This window comes from Homalodisca vitripennis, chromosome 2 (genome assembly GCF_021130785.1).
Source record: "Homalodisca vitripennis isolate AUS2020 chromosome 2, UT_GWSS_2.1, whole genome shotgun sequence".
In the NCBI taxonomy this organism is placed as follows: domain Eukaryota; kingdom Metazoa; phylum Arthropoda; class Insecta; order Hemiptera; family Cicadellidae; genus Homalodisca; species Homalodisca vitripennis.
Window position 1 is genome coordinate 7,872,110 of NC_060208.1, and position 20,145 is coordinate 7,892,254.

Below are 20,145 nucleotides of genomic sequence, written 5' to 3' on the forward strand. Positions count from 1 at the left end.
TTATGTTTTATATTGTAAAATAATCATTTTATAGTGAGAGTCTCTTCAATTCAGAGTATTAGTGGGTACATCCTTTTATAACCACAATAAAATTGTTCCAATTAACACATTCGCTACCGAAATGTAAAAACTTTTTCGTTAATATGGACCGGCTGGCACACATATGTGCCGGCTAGTTGATTCTTATAGACCGATGGCACATATTTGTGCCGCTCGGTACAGTTCCAGTGGACCGACGGCACATATTTGTGCCAGTGTAGTATTATTAAATAAAAGGCTGTGGTAACGATCGGTCTATTCTTTCGACTTCATTCTTTCATATCGGTCTACAGGGATGTCTGGCACATATTTGTGCCGCTTGGTCTCTCGGTATGTTCACTTTTTCTTCCTTGGTGCAGTTCAAGGTCTCAGGTCAAAAAAGCCATGACCCAGTCAAATTGAACAAGAGGCTACGGTGTCATGTTTGTAGAATAAGACAGAAAAAGCGGAAAACAACTTTCTTCACATGTTCCAGCTGCACAGATGAAAAGGACAATAAATTCGGACTCTGCATGCCAGAGTGTTTCAATGAATTTCACAAGTGAAAAACTAAAACAAAATGTGTGTTACCTAAGACATTTTTATTTCCTAACTGTTTTATGTCAAAGATAAAATGTAGCTCATTACATAAATGGAGTTATAAATAAGAGATATTTGTGTGAGTTTTTTTAATAACATATTCTGCTATTTCCAAAGTGTTTATCCAAAGATCTTGTTTTAGTTTGTACAATACACATAACTACCATGTCAACACTAGTTTTTATTATTTTCCCAATGTGTCCTAACACAGTTATGGCAATTTTTACTTGACTTTCAACTAGAAAAAGTTTATATTTGAGGTTTAGCCTAAGCCTAATTTTTTGCTACAGACCGACCGGCACATATATGTGCCACTAGCCAAAATGTATACAACGTAAAAAAAAGGGATGTGGAATCAAGTTATACGTTTGCCTAAGGCTATAAAATGATATATAAATTGATTTGAACAAAGTTGTACTCTTGGGCTACGGTAATGACCACACTACTTTGAGCTGGTCTGTGAGAAGTGCCCAACTCACACAATGGTGGTCTATCTTGATGGACCTACCGGCACATATATGTGCCGGTTGGTAGCGAACGTGTTAACTTGTTTTATTTGTTAGCAAAACACTTTGTATTTAAAAACAAAAATAGGTTTAGCTAATTATGTATGTCTTACGAATGTTGAGTTCAGCTACAATTTACCTTCCGCTTAGTGCAGCGTCTGAAATCTAATCTGACATTGTCACGACGACTCCTGGAATCTGGAAGTTATTTTGTCTTTAAGAATATTGCAATCTTTGGAATATGTGGAACCCCGGTTGGTAAAATAATTTTACCTGAGATTACGGTTGAACCTTATAATTCTGAGAATATATGTTAAAACCTCATACCCGTTCAGGTTTCGACCAAAGTACGAGAGGTAACAAGACTGTATAGGTTACTCAGATTTTAATCTGGACATTGTTATACACTCTCTGGTTATTGCGTAATTTTCTATAAGCCAGCAAGAGTAGCCTAGTTTGAAAGCAAAACTGGTTGATGACTTGTTGGATTGTGGTTATATCACCTGGTTAGAGCTGATGGAATTGTTTGTGGTTGGATTCTCGTCTAGGCCGAAGGTCACAAGCTGAACTCGATTGCAGCGTTTACTGTCTCAGAAGATTTTGAAAATGCCCTCAATTATTATTCTTTCATAGAGAAAATTTATACTTTAATAATAATTTAATATTGAATGTCTATATTGAGCTACTCACATTAAAAAAAAACTTCGTGTAAACGTTTTGTTACTTGTTACTTGTACTCGTTATAGCATTGTTTACATGGTTACAAGTTAAATTAGAAGACTACTATTTGACAAAGACTGGCGAGGTCAGTCTGTTTATACAGAGTTGTCTAACGTCAGTATAACTATAATTGTGTGTCTTACTATCTGCTTTAAATGTGTCAAGCTAAAATATAGGCTTTGCCAAATAATTATCGTTTAATATTTGTAACCCTTCGATACCACCAAACCTAGCGTAGGCGACGATCGCTGTTTCCGTAGAAATTTTTTTTTATAGATTTCAAGAAAAACAGGTTGTGTATAGCGCAAATTGTTTTCGCCCCATGTACTATAATATTACTAATAACTTTACTATCAGCTGATATATTTTGAGCTGAACACGTAGTGGTAAAATGTAACTGGTATAATATTTGTATCTTTTTGGGCTTGGTATTGATAAAACTTTGATCTTAACATTTAATTATAGATTTTAATTATTTTAACACATTTTTCACCTAACTTTTAGTCCATAAGTTATTTGTTAAGGAACATTTTATTTTCAGGCCATTTCAAATTATATATTATTTAATCATTTCATATGTTTATTTTTGTGTCTATTAGGAATTTCGAGATTTGTTCCCAAAAATAATAATGATCCGTTTGAAGAAGGGTTGGTAATCCATAGAGGATACTCTACAGATGGTACTGTCTCTTTGCCTAACCTTCTCTCTTGTGTTGCAGGATGAGATGGTGAAGAAGCTCGGGAAGCACCACTACCTGGCGACCCAGACCCCACAGTATCCAGAGTCTCTCCATAGAGGATATTCTACAGATGGTACTGTCTCTTAGCCTAACCTTCTCTCTTGTGTTGCAGGATGAGATGGTGAAGAAGCTCGGGAAGCACCACTACCTGGCGACCCAGACCCCACAGTATCCAGAGTCTCTCCATAGAGGATATTCTACAGATGGTACTGTCTCTTAGCCTAGCCTTGCTCTTGTGTTAGGCTCTGCACAGTCTCTGTATCTGCCTCCATCCGTTCTCACTGTAGGTGTCTCTGTTATTGCTACCACTAACCCCAACCTCGCTACGCTCACAGGACTAATATTCAATAAGATGTCTCGTTTTTAGACTTTTTCGTTCAAATTGGCCTCCCATTATGACATTTCACCTGTAACTTTTCCTATCAGCAAAACAAATCTTCTGTCGCAACAGCGGTCCACAAAATTTGGGGTTTATTTGAAAATACTGGCAATAGCAACATCGGGCGAAAATAATTTAACTACTACTAATTGCCTTCACATAAGAGACTATAAGTTTCAAAATTGTAACCTTATTACTTACTACTACCTGTTCTAACTACGAGTGTCCATCCTAATCTAAATTATTTCTAATTAATATGGTAGCAACAGTTCAATCAACATAGGATATTGCCCATGCAGGCTAAACTTCTTACAGCTGGATCTTACAGTGCCTGTAGTACTCTTCTGGATATGAAACCTTCTGTTTTAGAAAGATCAATGATCGAGAGTACTGTTTACCAATGAAATCTTTTCATTAACAACGTTGTTTCTCGTTTCAAACTGAAAACAACATGTAATGGTTCATGGTCTCGATATACAAATCTCCGATATCTTTACTCTTCCCGAAGAGCGTTGACTCCTGAGGATTACGGACTCTCTTTGGTCCAAGCGCTCTCGCAGGCGCATTAACAGACCTTAAGGTCGGGCTGGACTATCAAGCATCGACTGATTAAACCGCAAATGATTAAAGTCTAAGTTTTCCGGTAAATACCTTACCGGGAGAGAGAGACATTTCTGAAACAATTAAAATTTTGAAATATTTTAGCCTCGATTTGTAGAGCCATCTTCAGTCGACAATATTAAACCACACTGGCAGAGCCAGGCGATTTTCTAAAATCCTTCTGAAGGCTTTATGGATGGATGGGAATGTACGAAAGGTGAAGTCTACTAGAAGTTTGAATTTCCCGCTTCTGTCTCGTCCCTCTTCACTGCTTCCATGTGTAGCCAAATGATAATCAGCTGCTTTGGATTTGTCTCATCCCTCTTCACTGCTTCCATGTGTAGCCAAATGATAATCAGCTGCTTTGGATTTGTCTCATCCCTCTTCACTGCTTCCATATGTAGCCAAATGATAGTCAGCTGCTTAGGATTTTTACGAATTTGGTTACTGTTGTCAAAAAGTAAAGACTTACTAGACGATGGAAAGAATTACTTGACAGTTCTCTTCTTCAAACTTCTACTGCATGGGTATGATAAATCCTTCCATTTTCAAACCAAGGACTTTCTATTTTCTTGTCTTATCCACTTGCCAAAATTGTGTAATATGATTAGTATAATAATGTATATAAATAGATCCCGGCAGAATACACAAATACCGTAACAAACTGCTTGTCTTGTAATAGTAGATCTTATCGTGTAACATAATTTAATGTCAAAACTAATATTACTTATCCAACGACGTAACAAATAAGTAATTTTATACTTTGTTACTTTCATAACAATAGTTCTGTTTGTATTATAACTTGTGAACCATCACATATTTCCATTCACTTTGGACCCAAAATGTATAGCCTACATTTCAAGAATTCTTACCTTTGGAATGGGATAATGAAATGGATCGAGACAGTTTGAAACATGTACTCTGAGCCTGAATAAATTAGTATACAGGCTCTTCCAAGTAGTTCAAAGTTAAAATAAAACAGAAAAACCAATGTTCGTGTTTTAATTTTCGAGTTCCCAAAACCCAACAAGTATACCATAAACAACCAGATTTAAATTAGCTGTATGTAGAATATTTGTAAATGTTTACATAGAACTAAAAAATTATATAACTATATATATATATATATATATATATATATATATATATATATATATATTCCGATTTTGCAGAATAACTTTATAATTTGCAGGAACCAATTCAACTTTCTTATTACCCAATTTTATTGCCTTATTAACGGTAAAATAAATAATAATGAATCTACTTTATCTCGTATTTATGAACATGACGATTATAAACTTGTTCACTTTGGGCAGAGTTGGGTATTTATTTCTTTTGCTTGTTAAGTGAAAGGGGTATAATTTACTAACTATTGGATAAATCTTGAGTACACTATGACGGAACTACCGCTGTGCAGGAGAAGACAGCCAGCGTGCCGCTTCGGATAGGACGATGTCGGAGTACACAGTTACCAATGAGCGCGCCAGGGTGATGCCGCCACCGCGCAGACATCGCAGCAAGTCGCGAGAGAGGGAGCGGCGATCTAGGAGTGAAGAACGGCAACAATACACGGACCAGGAGGGTTCTGATATCTATGTAACCAGCGCTGCCTACCGTGCCCCCTCTGAGATCAGGTAGGCCACTCCGAATTTGTACAAATAGAAATTACAATAAACTCTCGATTATCCGCGGGTTACGGATAATCGAGAGTTTACTTATAGTCAATAATTGTCAAGTATCTCATTTCGAGAGTAAGTCTTCTGATTGTGCAGTCTCCCAGTTATAAACGCCATAAACTCGTTCACGCTATAAAACGTGTTCGACACTTAACAGAGTTTAAACGAGTTGTAAATGCTTTATGCGTAGGCGAGTTTTAAATTTCATTTGGCAAGCTGTTGATAAGATGAACCCTTGACTGTGAGAGCAAACGATCATGAACTACCGTCCTGTGTCTCCTGGTTCGGTAGTTTTCTCTGCCTCTTGTCTCGTACGAGTGAACGTCCGTTGATCAAGGTACATTTAAGCATATAATATGACATTGTTTCTAAAATGTAGAGACTTGGCAAAGTCAACAGTTGCAATCTTTTGAAAACTGGCCTGCACGACTCTCTTAATTTTAATTTTGCAATGATGCGTATCGCTCGTTTTTGAAGCTTGAACGCTCTCAAAAATTGGTTACTTGCACATGCACCCCACAGCACTAGTCCGTAGGTGAGATGTAGATAGATCAAGCCATAATAAGCCGTTATCATAACCTGAATAGGGATATACTAATAAGTATACTATTTTAAAAGATTATATTTTTATTTTGGTTCTTTTCCCAAAATGGGGGAGTCATTAAAAACTTTTCCAAAGCCACAAAATAGTATCTGTTTTCTAATTAAAAAATAGTGGTATATTCAAAACTAGTATTCATTACTACATTTAGTAATTCAAATTAACACATTCTTTTTCATTAATATTAGTTATTAAGTTTCCATTTGGTTACTATTATTCTAAATTATTGTCTGTGTAAGTTATGTATTATCGAATCGTTATATTGGTTTAAGCAGTGTATTCTGTTACTTAATATCAATAGAAATTCATCGCTTAGTTTAGCCACCAGAAACATTGAAGTGAGAATTTTCACTCTAGAAATCTTAGTATTGAAGTATGGGTTTCTACTTAAATGCACTTTTGACAGGTAAATGTCAGGTGTTGTTACCAATATCCAACTTTTTTGAGCAAATATTCATTTGTTGTCTTAATGAAGACTGTGTTCGAATGTATATTGTCACTTACTTCAATAGTTCTTAAAAGCCCTTCTTCAGATTTCATCAGTGTAAAACAAATACAATGTTTTATGCCCTTTCTATAAACACAGTTCTAGGCTTATATGAGTTGCACATTGATGAACGTATGAAGAAGAATGGTGTGTACGTATATCTTACCAGCTTGATGATAACGATGGATAATAACCAATGCAATATACAGGGTGTTTAAAAAGTATGGGTACGGCTTAATATTTTAAAAACCATAGGAGATAACATCTATAAACTTTGCACAGTGTTATATGGCTATGTAAACTAAAAAACATCGGTATTTATTGTGTTTTATTTATTGTGCAATTTATGACATAATTTGCTAATTAAAAAAAGTTAGTGAAAACACATTGGTTAGTAGAGTGAAACGCTGCCTACCGCATCAGAATACGACGATCCAGTCAGAAATGGCAGCGCATAATGTACTTCACAATGTGTACCTAAAACAACCCGCCATTTCTGATTGGATAAACCTTTTGAGATGCGGTTTGCGGCATTCAACTCTACTAAGTGAGCTCTTTCAAATGAGGTATCACTCGACCCATGCTTCAATTTAAGATTTCCATGTTTTCCTCTGTGGGCCGTCCCCCATGGTTGGCATGTCATGGTAATAGCAAGAAAAAATAATTTACATAGTCATATGACACTCTGCAAAGTTTATAGATGTTATCTCCTATGGTTTTTTAAAATATTAAGCCGTACCCATACTTTTCAAACACCCTGTATATAGAACATTCCTAAATCAATTCCTGTTGGATATACATATTATTATATTTGTAAAATGCAAAATGCTGTAATGTTTATATACCGTTCACTCTGTACAAGATATTTTGGAAGTTTTTTGTTTTTTGTTTCATTGTAAGGTGCTTTATTTGATTTTATTGCAGTAATGTTTGATAAAATTTCATAACTCCAATGAGGATGGAAAATAAATTCAAGGTTTTCTCTTACTCTACTTAGGGTTAAGAAAATCTGTATGAAACTGTTAATATTTATAACATGTTTTGTACCCACACTACTGGGGATTTGAAGTAACACGTACAAGTTGGAAATTGCAGCTCCCAAATCAACCCTTGAGGAATACCTCTTGTGCATATATTTTACTGAATTCTAATTGGTCGTTATAAACCAACATTTAAATCTACCAGTACTCATGTTACTTTCTCAATTTTCTGCTCTATCTGTAACATTCTCCACCAAGGCCACTACAACAGTTAGAAGCACATCTGGAGAAGAAACCCCTGAGAAATGAATTGTTTTATGTCCAAATACGTTATGTTTATAATAGTATTAGTATTGCTGCAGTCATAGTTTCCTATCTGAATCAATGACTTTAAACAAAATCAAATGTAATTAATTTGTATCTTAGTGTTTGTAGTACTGTCCAAAACAAAGATAATTTATGTCAGGTTTTTTAGATATCTTTTCCAGATTATAAATAATCAGTGTATAGTGCTGATTACAACAGCTATTCTCAAACTTTTTAGACCATGGCTTTCTCAATTACTACAGATTATTTCCAGTGGCAGCTATTTCCAGTTATATCTAGTATAAATCTAGATCTTACAACATGATTTATAAAACTGTCTAACTTATAATTTATCCTGAATAAATCATAAATTATATATCATTAGTTGGTATCAGTGATAAAATGTAATTTGATTAAACAATTTTATAAAGCGTATTATTTTTTTCTCTTTTGGCAAGATTGTCACTAAAACTTTGATATGCCTTACCTTAAGAGTATTAATACTCTTACCTTTCTTCGTCTTGATTCTTGTATGTTTTTAATCATATTACATCTAGAATTAGTTCAGCGGACAGAATTACTCTGTATAAATTAACTGTCAAAACAAAACAAATTTGTGTACAACCTTGAAACATGCCTGCTAGGGCTCTAATAGAAAGTTCTCTGTTTGAAGGTTATTTTTGATCAGATTGCAGATCTCGAAACGTAGTGTTACTGATTTCTTGTTTCACTGAACGATGGCAAATGTCCGGAAATATCCTGTTTAAATAAGTTGTTATTTTCGTTCACATATATTTATGTTGGTTTTTTGTTAGTTTTTAACAATTTTGTATATTCAAAATGATTTCATATTATGTACCCTTTTATTATTTTTTGGTACCGTTACAACTATTACAACTAAAATATAACATATTAACTTTAATGTCTGAGTTACAATTAATAAACAGAGAATGTTCAATTTAGCTCCAGTTCACCTCCCTTTAGTGCAGCATCTAGAATCTGATATTGTAGAAAACTCTGTGCTTAGAGATTGTGTCTAGAACATCGTAATGTACTCAATTCTACACCTGAACGGACAATGAGAATACCTCTTCCCTTAGATTACACTATATTTTGTAGTGTAGGTTCTCTGATGTAAAGAGTTAATTTTGAACTCATTCTTCGTTGCCGACTTTTTCTACTCTCTTCAGAGAACATGACTCCAGATTCCAGGAGTCAAGTCTGTGACAGTGTCAGATTCCAAACACTGCATTAAGAGGAAGGTGAACTTAACATTCACATTGAATAAACCCTACCCACTGTAGCTCTGATATGTGTATTAATGAACTGTTTGAACATTATAAAAGAACTGTTTCTGAGAAGTGAGAAGTAACGATTCTGCTCTGAATTGTGAATGATTTTGGTGCATTCATTAGTAATAAAAGTGTTTTCATCCAGTTTGGCAAAACCTTTTCTTTCAAAACGATGTTTTTGTGAGACAATAACAACAGTGATTTCCTGGAAGTTTGATGTGATTGTGATGGTTTTGTGATGTCAGTATGTCTTTCAGCCGAGGGTCTCGTTACAGCCGCCACAGTCGGAACACGCCAAGTCACTACTCGTACCGAGCCCCAAGCGAGGTCTCCACCATAAAAACTAAGGTAAGATGGTCTAACTTTCATTAGAAATTAGAAATCCTGATTTTTCAATTATAATTGATACAAAGAGACAATAAAAATGTACATAGACTGCAAAACATCCTAGTTTTAACAATATTCAATTGGCAGAGTGTTGATTTGTTTACTTATCAATATGACCTTACTTACAAATTTTTATTGTTTCAGACAGTATTTTAGGTAAGATTATAAAACATTATTGAGGCCGGAATTTGGCTCAGAAGAAGAGATCAATGAGCTAAATACGGTAGATCATATGATTATGGATTTGCACTATTTGTATTTGTTTTATACGTATAATTTCATTTGTGTACTTACTAATGTGTAACTAATCTGATTACACTTTTATACAATTGTATTACTACTAATTAAACTACATTAGTGGCCATCTTGATTGTAGACCCAAGAGAACAATGCTAGCCTAAACACTTGGTATCTGTTATTTTTATTGTCATAGAATCATGGGCAATGTTGGATTTTAAAACTATTGTTAATACCGATCCATGCGCTTTTTAGTTTGTTCTGTATTTTTATCAGTTATTCAAAATAATCAGAAACTATTTTTACTTTATTAAATTTCCAAAAAAGTACATATTTGAATGTGTATAAATCCTATTTTTAGAATGAGAAATATGCCATAATCCTACTGCCAAAAATTGGGGTGTAAAGTTTTTTAGATTTAACATTGTTGTAAAGGAGTAAAACTCAAGACCATTTCACTTCCCAACTCTTAAGAATTAAAAGTTGCTGATTTTACAATTCTATTGGCTTCTGCCCTTATATTCTCATAATTGAATTTCCTCGCCCATGTTTTCACTACCAAAACATTAAGTTTGGACCAAATAGTTTTTCTCTGTGAGGTGATTATCTCTCTTCTTGCAGGTGGATCACAAACGAGGGCTTGTCATCGAGACCATGTCCGCCCCCAACCCTTTCTGCCCCCACACGAGGGGGATGTGTTGTCTCATGCTGTTACTCAACTTGGGTCTCATCCTCGTCACCCTGGGTATCGTCATTGTTGTCCAGTTCTTCCAGCCAGTGTTTGTCTGGTAAGCAACAATCAAAGGTACAGATTTATACAATGTCAACACACTGTCCATGCAATAGTGTAGGAACCAAGAGCAAATAAACACACAACCTGGATTTTCTTAAAATTTGTAAAGCAATGTCCCCCAAGAAAGAAATTGATTGTGAGCCATACAAGATTTGGTGGAGGTTGCAATTGGAAGGTATCATAAGGGTTAAAAGTATCAAACTGTAATTTTTCCACAGATCATGTTCTTCTTTGCTTAACCAAGGCCAGACTATAATATAGGCCAGAGTGGTGGCACCATCACCAGTTGCTACGTCACACTATCTATCGTGCCGGCTGTATATCCCTCACGTATTTATCACAGCTGATTGAATATAATCACACGAATCATTTGTTATTAGTTCACGAATCATATGTTATTAGTTTTCAACAACAAACTCTTTTGTTGTATAACAGTTTACAAAGTAAATGTCACTCTAACATTTTGTATTAAAAGAAAATATAACGATTTTAATCATCCGCGTCATCAGCAACTTTGGGGCGGGACAAATGAGGGATCCAGGGGTACTCCCCCAGAACATGTGAGGGGTCCTTCCTCGGAAACTTTCTGAAAAATTGTGACCTTGAAATGATGTTTTAACACTAATTTAAACCCAAAATCTTACATCTTTTAGTTTGGTTTGCCGGGTATGGTTCAGAGGCAAACGAAAGAGCAACAATAACAATTTAAATTAAACAATCCGACAAAAAAACTTCAACCACTTACCAAACATCAGAGGTTACTACATACAATCATTATCATATGTTTATGAGAAACGTTGGTGAATTTCAATTCTAAGCAAATTATAAATATATTATTAATTATGATATTTTGAATTGTTTTTTACCATACTTTAATACGGGTACCAATGTAAAATATTTGTGGTGGATGGATCCAGATCGTATCAGTGGGCATTAAATCCGAATAAACTGAATAATAACTCGATTAATGCTGTATAATTAAACAATAGCATGAAATTTTAGAGCATTACTGAGAAATATCTTTAATTTCACTGAAAACTACTTAACAGAAACCAATTTTTGTGACGAGGTAAAATGAGTAATACTGAAGTAAGATTTTGTAAAAAATTTATAAATATTTATAAAAATAATTTATAAAAATGTATATAATTTAAAAAACATTTGTAAATAGTAAATTCTTTTCTTTCTGATTTTATTTGTGTAATTTACTAAGCTGTATAGTAAATTTGTGTTAGTATTTATGCAAGAAAAACTGTTCTATGATTGAATGAAGTAGTCATGATATCAAAGTTGTAATAATATATCTTAAAATACATATCAATTTGTAATTTAATGAAATTATTGTGGATTGTTAAAAAAATGTCTGTGCTTATTCACTTATTTGAAACAAATCAAAGGTTCAATACTAAAAATCATTTAAACAGACTATGGCTTTATGCAGTGACTCAGAGATCTAATCTAACATAGCCTGATTAAGCCATAATCTTTTCGTAGTCACAGAAAAGAAAATTATTCTTGCTACATTTATTCTCAAAAGAACGAAAGAATAAATTACAAAACTTTGTTTGTATTCACTGCATTTTATGTTTAATTTTTTACATACAAAGAATGTGAAATAAGTCTTTAACTCGTGTTGCCAGTGTTTTGTAAATAAAATACAAGAGCAAGTTTCACATTCCGCACCCACAAAATATACACAAGTTCATCTTTCTGAAAATGCTTGCTATTTGTATGTGAAACAAACATACTATTTGATGTGTTCAAAAGATTAAGGAAATGCTTAGAAAGGGCCACTTGACATTTTTAAATGGCAGTTTGATTTTCATGCAGGTGTTAGTAATTTTTTGAAAGTTTGTGTTAAAATTATATCTGAAAAATGCTAAAAGCAATATTCAAAGATATTTCATTTTTTTATTGATGTTTGAATAAAAAATTAAATGTTCAAATGTGTCCAATTGAAGATTTAACCTTGAATATAAAATAGCAACAACAAACAAATAAAGCCATTGTATCACACACTCTTGGGTTTTGTTTCCTTTCCCAGTAATGTATTAAGAAGATGAGGTTGACATTTTAGTGAGGGGTGAGCTTATATAAATATATCAAAACTTGAGTTACACTCCTTGAGACATATCTTTATGGAAATCTCTGGAGTTTTAGCTACCAAGAAACTACAAATTACTTTTAAAATTAAATCTTACAGGAATAGTTTCCTTCATCAGCCGATGTGATTGTTACAGGATCCTAGGGATTGTGTTCCTGATATTCGGGTTCCTCACACTTGTCGGCAGTCTGATATACTGTGTGGCTATCTGTCGCGACGCCAAGACTCCAGCACAGGTCGCTGCCGAGGACCATCACTGGACGCGGCACTGGTCAGGCAACATCGGGTCTCCTCCAGAGATACACTACCGAGCAGACGACAAGTACAGCGATCGTTACTGAGACACTCTGCGCCGACACTGGACCTTCGGGGAGTTGTACAAGGAATATATTTATAGTGTTAAAGTTGACGAGGTCGATTTGAAAATATCCCACAAGAAATAAAAGTCTACTGGAAGGAAACTGATAAATTTCCAATAAACTATAAAAATCAGTTATTTGAGAAAAAAATTCATCATAAAATAAAATCTCCAAAAATGCAGGTTTTCTTCTATTTCTAACTCAAAAATTTAGTAAATCCCTTTACTTGCACAATCTCAGCATGATTGACGCAAATTTTTGACAGGAAATAGCTTTGTTAACATTGTTATACTAGTTAAGATGGTACACTGGTCAGTGACCTGTTACTGAATTGTCAAAAATATGATTATATGCCAATAATATTAATTTATAATTATTTATATTTATTATATATTTTTCCACAAGAAACTCTATTTAGAATATAAGTTATAAACCATGGGTATTAACAGATAATCATATTTTTAATAATTCGATAGCATTGAGATACTAAAATCGTAGTTTTTAAAGAAAAACCTTTATGAATTTGAGATGAGTTTCTATTCGCAACACAGTTTGATACTTTATTCCCATATTAAAAGCGTAGCCTCAGATGCGTGGCCGGCAGCTAACTTGCGTGCCCTTTTAAACCTGTCTTATATAACAAATCTACTTGTATAAATATTTTCTATTCTATAAAAGTTCAAACAAAAATAGTTCGTTAACACGTTCACGGATTATTTCCAGATTTTGTTATTTGCAGTAGAATTTTTAAATAATAATGGAAAAAAAAAAAACCGTAATATATTTTTACGTTAAACGTTTAAGTATAACAAGCAAAGTACAGTATGTAGGCTTCGCAATTTTGCACAAAATAATATTTTATTATTTTATTTTAATGTTTATATACCTTAAGGGGTTCCTACAAAATTAATTTACCTCAAAAATTAAGAAATGGGTGTGTCACACGATAGTCTGAGATATTTATTTAAGTGCAAGATCAAATTTAACAAACCATCAAGACAGGCAAGCCATAAAAACGCAATAAGGAAATGAATAGCAACGTGTACCCCATTGGGCACATGACATGCTTTACGAATGCTTGATATGTACCCGATCTGGTACACGACAAAAGTTGTGAAAGTTCGCGGGTACCCGATGGGGTACAAATTGTCGTGAATGTGTTAAGAACATCCTGACATATAATTTCTTTTTCTCTAATTTTGGTTTTGTTATATTTTAAGAAGTATGATTTAATTCCAGATGGTTAAGCATATTACTAGTAACATTAACTCACTTCTAAGTCATATCCGCAAAGAACATTTCCTACACAGTAGATATTGGGCTAATGGGAAAGCTGTACAAATTTCCACAAGCTGCTTTGGTTTGAATTCCAGCACATTTCAGCAATGCAGACTCAGCAGTTGCTTAGTGGGTTCATATTAAAAATCTAAAAGTATCGCTTATTACTAAATTTACAAATTACTAATTTTTTCGCTGTCATCACTCTTCCATTGCATCTTTTACTCATAACAGTACGACTGCATTCAAAATTTAGTTGACATTCCTGAACTCATATAAATGGTTTATGTGGTTTACCTACTTTTAAAAGCAATTTGACTTTTCATCGCAATGTTCAAAAGTTGCAGAAGTAATCTGTATTCATTTTGTAAATCAAGAGTTAGTTTTAAGATACGGAAGTGTACTTAAATGTGAATTGTTGTGTTATCGTTTCACCTCGCTGGATTTTGGTGCTTTGAAAACTCTGTGATCTTATTTTATTAATTAGAAAAACATGTCACTAGTTTTGAAAATGTGTAGATATTTATAAAGAAATTATTTTGTATATAATAGACTACTAGAGTTATATTTAACTTTAACTGCTCTAATATCCTATTTTTAGCCTAATTGTTTATTTTCTTGTTTATTCACTTTCTAACTTTTTAAACCAGGGTCTATCTGCCAGTTAGCAGCTTACTTGACCCAAATTCACTGTAATAATAGTTACAAAAATTACTTGACCTCTCTACCAACAAAAATCTCTTTTCTCTTCTATATGAGCAAAACGTTTTAGGCTGCGTTGAAGTTTGAGGTTTCTGCAGATTTATTATTTATTACTTATATTTATGCAACAATATAAATATATGTTTTCACTGGAACTAACTAAAATTAAAAATTGTTACATTTATCTCACATGAAGAAAAAATAATATAATGTACTTTTTGTGTGTTACTAATTTCTAACTAATTTAAATACCAACTGTTTTTGTTTCAGAATTGTGTATAACTGAACATAATAAACTGTAATTAATAATTAGCACGTTAAAATTCATCTTTATGATTGTAAATACAGTAATAAATTATGTATTATGTAATATTTATAAAGATCATTAAAATACATTTATAACTCAACTCTCAGTTTTATTTATGTTCCCCTAAATTCTATTACTGGGTGATTTTGTTATAAACGAAAATTAATAAAGTTAAAAAGTGTTTTGTTTACATATTTTGCAGTGGAGATACACAATTCGGGAGAGATTTCATAGAGGGAAAAATATATACAATTGAACCATTATAAGTGAAAGTGTTTACAAACATAATTTCAGATTAATTGCAACTAAAACAAGTCCACGTTTTTACAAATAAATTTATATGGTTGTAAAAGATCTTGTCTGGTAAGGTTTCAAGATTATGGACATTTTTAATGTTTAATGTGTGCACAATTAAATACAGTTTTTTCAAACAAAAAAGATATATTTGTTTCCGTACAACAGACCTAAAAAATATTCAAATATATTTATAAACACTTTATTCTGTTACTTGAGTTTTTCCTTTCATTTATATTAGACTAAAATAAAATTAGATGTTCCTTTTAACTTGCTTTAACAAATGTCTTATGTGTCTGTGACAATATCATTTGACACATAGTAGGGCATAGGATATTCCCAAATTTCTTTTAAGCTTTTAATGATAACTGAATCCATCAAACTTGTATTACTTACATACCAATCAAAAAAACTTTCCTGTTTCAAATTTTTGTCCCCAAGAAGAGTAAACTTTGATCTGACGTTTCTCAACGGTTTCTTGCCTCTCATCCAATTTATTTCCGTACTTTGTGATGTATAATTGTCATTTTCTATTGAAACCTTTTTAGAAAGCACATGATTTGCTATAAATGGATTTTCGTTGAAAAAGAAGTGAATTTTCAATTTAAACTCGTCACTTTCAATTTCTTCCACCTGAAATTCACTTAAGTAGAGGAAACATTCGGTCACATCTTTGTTGAACAAGTACGAAATGTCCGGGTGGTTTATAAACGTTTTCATCCAAAAATTTGGAATTCGTGTTATCACATCACTCCTCTGTTTGTAAAGGAAATTTTTGAGGTTTTTATAAGCTGCCAAGTAATTTTCCAATTCTTCAATTGAAGAGTTAACAATGTTTTTATTGTTTAACACTATTGAAAAAAGAGTTTGGATTTTCCTTTTCTGTTCTATTTTAACTAGGTCATAATTTGTATTGTCTAGGTCACATTTTCTTGGTTCCACACCTCTCAATGGCATTTTGCAACTTTTTGAATATTTAGAACAGAAATATCACAATGTCGAAGTAAGTTGAAACGTTTTATTAAATTTATAATAGACTACAATTTTGTAGATACAATTTGTTAAAAAAATACATTGATTTGACCTAAATTTGAATTGATCTAACCTTATCTGAATTTTATGTTGTATTTGTTTAATAACAAAAACTGTTTCAAAGTCATTAGCTATTTATAATCAATCATCTGTTTCTTTTTTAGAATCAATCAAATTAGAGACATAATTTGCATTGTATTTAAAATATACTATTTTATGTAAATAATTTAGTTATAATTTCATTATGTCGCAATATAAATTCAATTCAACCTTAAAAATAGGAATAAGTGAAAAATATTTTTAGTTTTACAAATATCTATTGTTATTATATTTTCTATTTCCTTTCATTTAATCACTAATTAAGTATCAAGGTAAAAAAGTAATGTAAGAATTAGCATTTCTATTTAATTCTGAGCATAACAAAAACACAATTACAGTAGATATAATCAGAAAGTATGGAGGACTCTGTATAATAAATTTGGAAAATACGCAAATATTCAAATAAAAAACTAATATGGTAAAGTACTGTACCAGAATAACAGTATTATATGCTTTTCTAGACTCAAAGGCTTTTTTTAAGTGGCCAGATTAGATTTGTTGTATTACTGACAGGAGGAATAGAATTCAGGAGGGGAAATCGGGATATTTTCAGGAGGGTACATGCAAATATAAATGTTGGATTGACTAGCCAGAGAGAAAATGAGTTCAAAAGATGGGCTTAAAAACTGTTACAGATAAGAGGCAGAGAGAGTTGGAAAAGAACATTCTTCAAATTAATACTGCCTGAGATTGCATTACAGGAAGCCTTGGATTGTGTAAGTAATTTGTCTTGTGAAGGAAACAGGATTTATCCGGACATTTGCCATAGTTCAGTGAAACAAGAAATCAGTAACACTACGTTTCGAGATCTGCAATCTGATCTCTTCTTCAGGTAAAGAACTAACCTAATACATAATTACAAACTAGGTTAAAATAAACAAATCTTACCAAAGCGTTGTGGCACGCCTAAGTCAGGAATCACAACCTACATGTTGTTTGTCAACTTCACTAACTCTATAAACATGCACTTAATAAAAAAACTATACAAAACACTAATCATTCAAACTTAACTACGGAATACAGGTCACAATACGTCTTCACTCGTCTACTAACCACCTACGACTGAGTAATTTGTCTTGTAGTCGTACCACAGTTGTGGCAATCTAATGGGATCTAATAATTTCTCAGATAATCTCTAATGATATATTTAGATTAAGTAAATCTAAAGAACTAGTCTGGTTAATAAGGTACTTTATTCCTTTTAAGAATGCAAGACTGGAAGATATCAGGCCTGTGTTCTTACAGAGGGACTTGGAGATATTTATATGTTAGCTAATTTGAATGTTTTGCAGTATCTTGGTCCTAAAGACTTGGAGAAGCATTAAAAGTGGTACGTTTCATTTCAAATTCCAAAACATTGTTCAATTATTCTCATATCATTTCTCTTGAAGAAGTTGGAGAGATTTATCTGCAGATATTTGTGACCGCTAGACAATGCTCAACATCCCTATTGAGTTGTTTTCGTTACAAGTTGAAGGATGTTAGAGCATAAATACGTGCAGGAACTGTGTTCTTAGACAAAGAGAACAATGATAATGCTTCTTTCCAAATTGTGAGTGAAGGAATTTTCTGGAGAGGCGTCTATGAATCTTTAGTCAAGTGTATTTGTGTATATAATACGGACTTCAGCTTAACCTGGACAAAACCCAACCCATGATTGTCTGTCATCAATGACTTTCCAACTCCATTGACCTACAAAATACACCAAAAATAACTGTAGATGGGAAACTTTTGCCATACGTTGAAAGAGTGAAAAGTCTAGGACTGATCATAAGCAACACACTTGGATGGACCGATGCAGTGGTGTACACCTGTAACAGGGTGTTCGCTGCTGTGCACACACTGAAACAAATGCAAGGGCTTCTACCATTTCACATTAAAACTTCTGTTGATCAAATTACCTGTGTTTCCCTACTTTAACTATTACAATTCTGTAATCAATAACATGACTGGAGCCCTTAGCACTAAACTGCAAGAGCACAATATTACTGCATTCGCTTTCTGTTTGATTTATGTCCAAGGGATCATGTTACATCATATTTTATTCACTCATCAAATCTAAAATTAGTTGATTCAAGATCGATTCGAAATTTGTCCTTGTTGTATTCTATTATTAATACGGATTCACCAAAATATTTATCTGAAAACTTTCAGTTTTTGGCGGAGAGTGACGTGAGAAAAACTCAGTCTGGTGCACTAAGTCTTAGAATTCCAATCCACAGAACCACAACATATAACTGATCCTTCACCGTCACTGCCTGTAGATTGTGGAACTCCTTACCAGATTCTGTCAAACAAATTGAGAGCCGGGAGAACGGTTTGTGGCAGAGCTGAGACGAAGATACCTGGACCGGATGATAGAGGCGGGCGGCGGGGCTACTCTTTGAATTGTGAATGGAAGAGTGAATGTAATATTGTGTTAGTAAGTTTTAGTTAGATAAGCCTTAGTTTGCACTATTAAGATTGATTTTGTTTAAGAGGTGAAATGTAAGAAGGGACCATATGGTTATAATTTCATCTCAATAAAGAATTGTCTATTCTACTCTATTCTTTATCATCTCAAGGGGAAAAGTATTATCACATTGGGCACTAATACTTCCATATAGGGCTTTGAGAATGGGCATCCATCTTTTCACCTTCTTCAGATTCTGTGGTCTTGGTAGTTGACATTCTGCTGAGAGGTCTGTATTAAATAGAAGCATTTGCTCAGTTAATATAATTCCTTCTCCTTTCCACCCCGTCACACTTCCATTAGCAACTTCCCTAAAAACATTAGTCGTGAGTTTTTAATTAATGTGTTCTTTTCACAAGATATTTGTTTGTGGAAATAATTGAGCTTATGTAATTTTACTGTAGTTTTAGGTTTTAAAAACGATGGACACTACGAGTGGGCAAGAGGACAAAAACAATACACAGTGAAGCGTGAATAGCTAAATATGACGAGGAATCTAAAAGCAATGAAAAGTTACTGAAAGTGCTGCATTTTGTATATCTAAATCCCTAAAGCAGAACTTATAAAATTAAAAGTGAGTGTAAAATTCATTCCTGTCAACAACAGGAAAGAAAAGGACACATAGATAGTTTTGACCAATATGTAATCAAATGATTAGGTCTACTATATTCACAACAACAAAAACCAATCCTTACGAGATCTGCTTCCTATTGTGAAGGACAAAATGGATTTCCCTTGGAAGAAAGAGATGCTGAGTAAAATTCTACTCAAAGTTAGTTACAAGTGGAAGAAACATGCTAATAAACCCAAAATATTCATCGAATGACCAAACTGTTATTTGGAGAGTTAAGTGTCTTCAAGATATCAAAAAGCTGAGAAGTGACAACAGGAAAATATTTTATATGGACGAAAGTTGGGTAGATTCAAATCTAACTTTCCAGAAATGTTGGAAACACTTTGTCAGGTGAAGATGTAACTGATGTCCTGACTACTACACCGAGATAACAGACTTATCATCATACAATTTGACTCTAGTGATGGGTTTCTGGATGGAGCAGAACTTGTATTTCAAGCAGATTTGTGAACAGGTGACTACCATAGACTAATGAATAAAATAAATTTTGATAAATGGGTAACAAAAACACTTGCCTTTGCTTCCTCCTGAATCAGTTATCGTAATCGAAAACACTCCTTCC

General features: G+C 33.3%; 1 protein-coding gene and 1 long non-coding RNA gene across 4 annotated transcripts in view; one reads left to right on the forward strand and one right to left on the reverse strand.

Annotated features, from left to right (window-relative positions):
* The window catches only part of LOC124353498, a 43,148-nt gene extending 27,976 nt beyond the window's left edge, over positions 1-15,172 (forward strand). The window contains exons 2-6 of one of the 3 annotated variants that reach the window (XM_046803361.1): positions 2,564-2,657; positions 4,981-5,197; positions 9,163-9,253; positions 10,151-10,317; positions 12,563-15,172. In XM_046803361.1, coding sequence (XP_046659317.1) covers positions 2,570-2,657; positions 4,981-5,197; positions 9,163-9,253; positions 10,151-10,317; positions 12,563-12,767 — 768 coding nt within the window. In that variant the 5' untranslated portion in view covers positions 2,564-2,569 and the 3' untranslated portion in view covers positions 12,768-15,172. Of the gene's footprint in view, positions 1-2,563; positions 2,658-2,683; positions 2,868-4,980; positions 5,198-9,162; positions 9,254-10,150; positions 10,318-12,562 lie in introns of those variants that run through there. The other 2 variants (XM_046803360.1, XM_046803362.1) reach the window with 2 other exon arrangements.
* On the reverse strand, positions 105-15,242 carry LOC124353499. Its single transcript, XR_006921603.1, has 3 exons — positions 15,230-15,242; positions 11,878-11,881; positions 105-1,164 (listed from the first exon to the last, which is right to left on the reverse strand). It is a non-coding gene; the product is annotated as an uncharacterized LOC124353499 (long non-coding RNA).
* Positions 15,243-20,145: the final 4,903 nt, after the last annotated feature.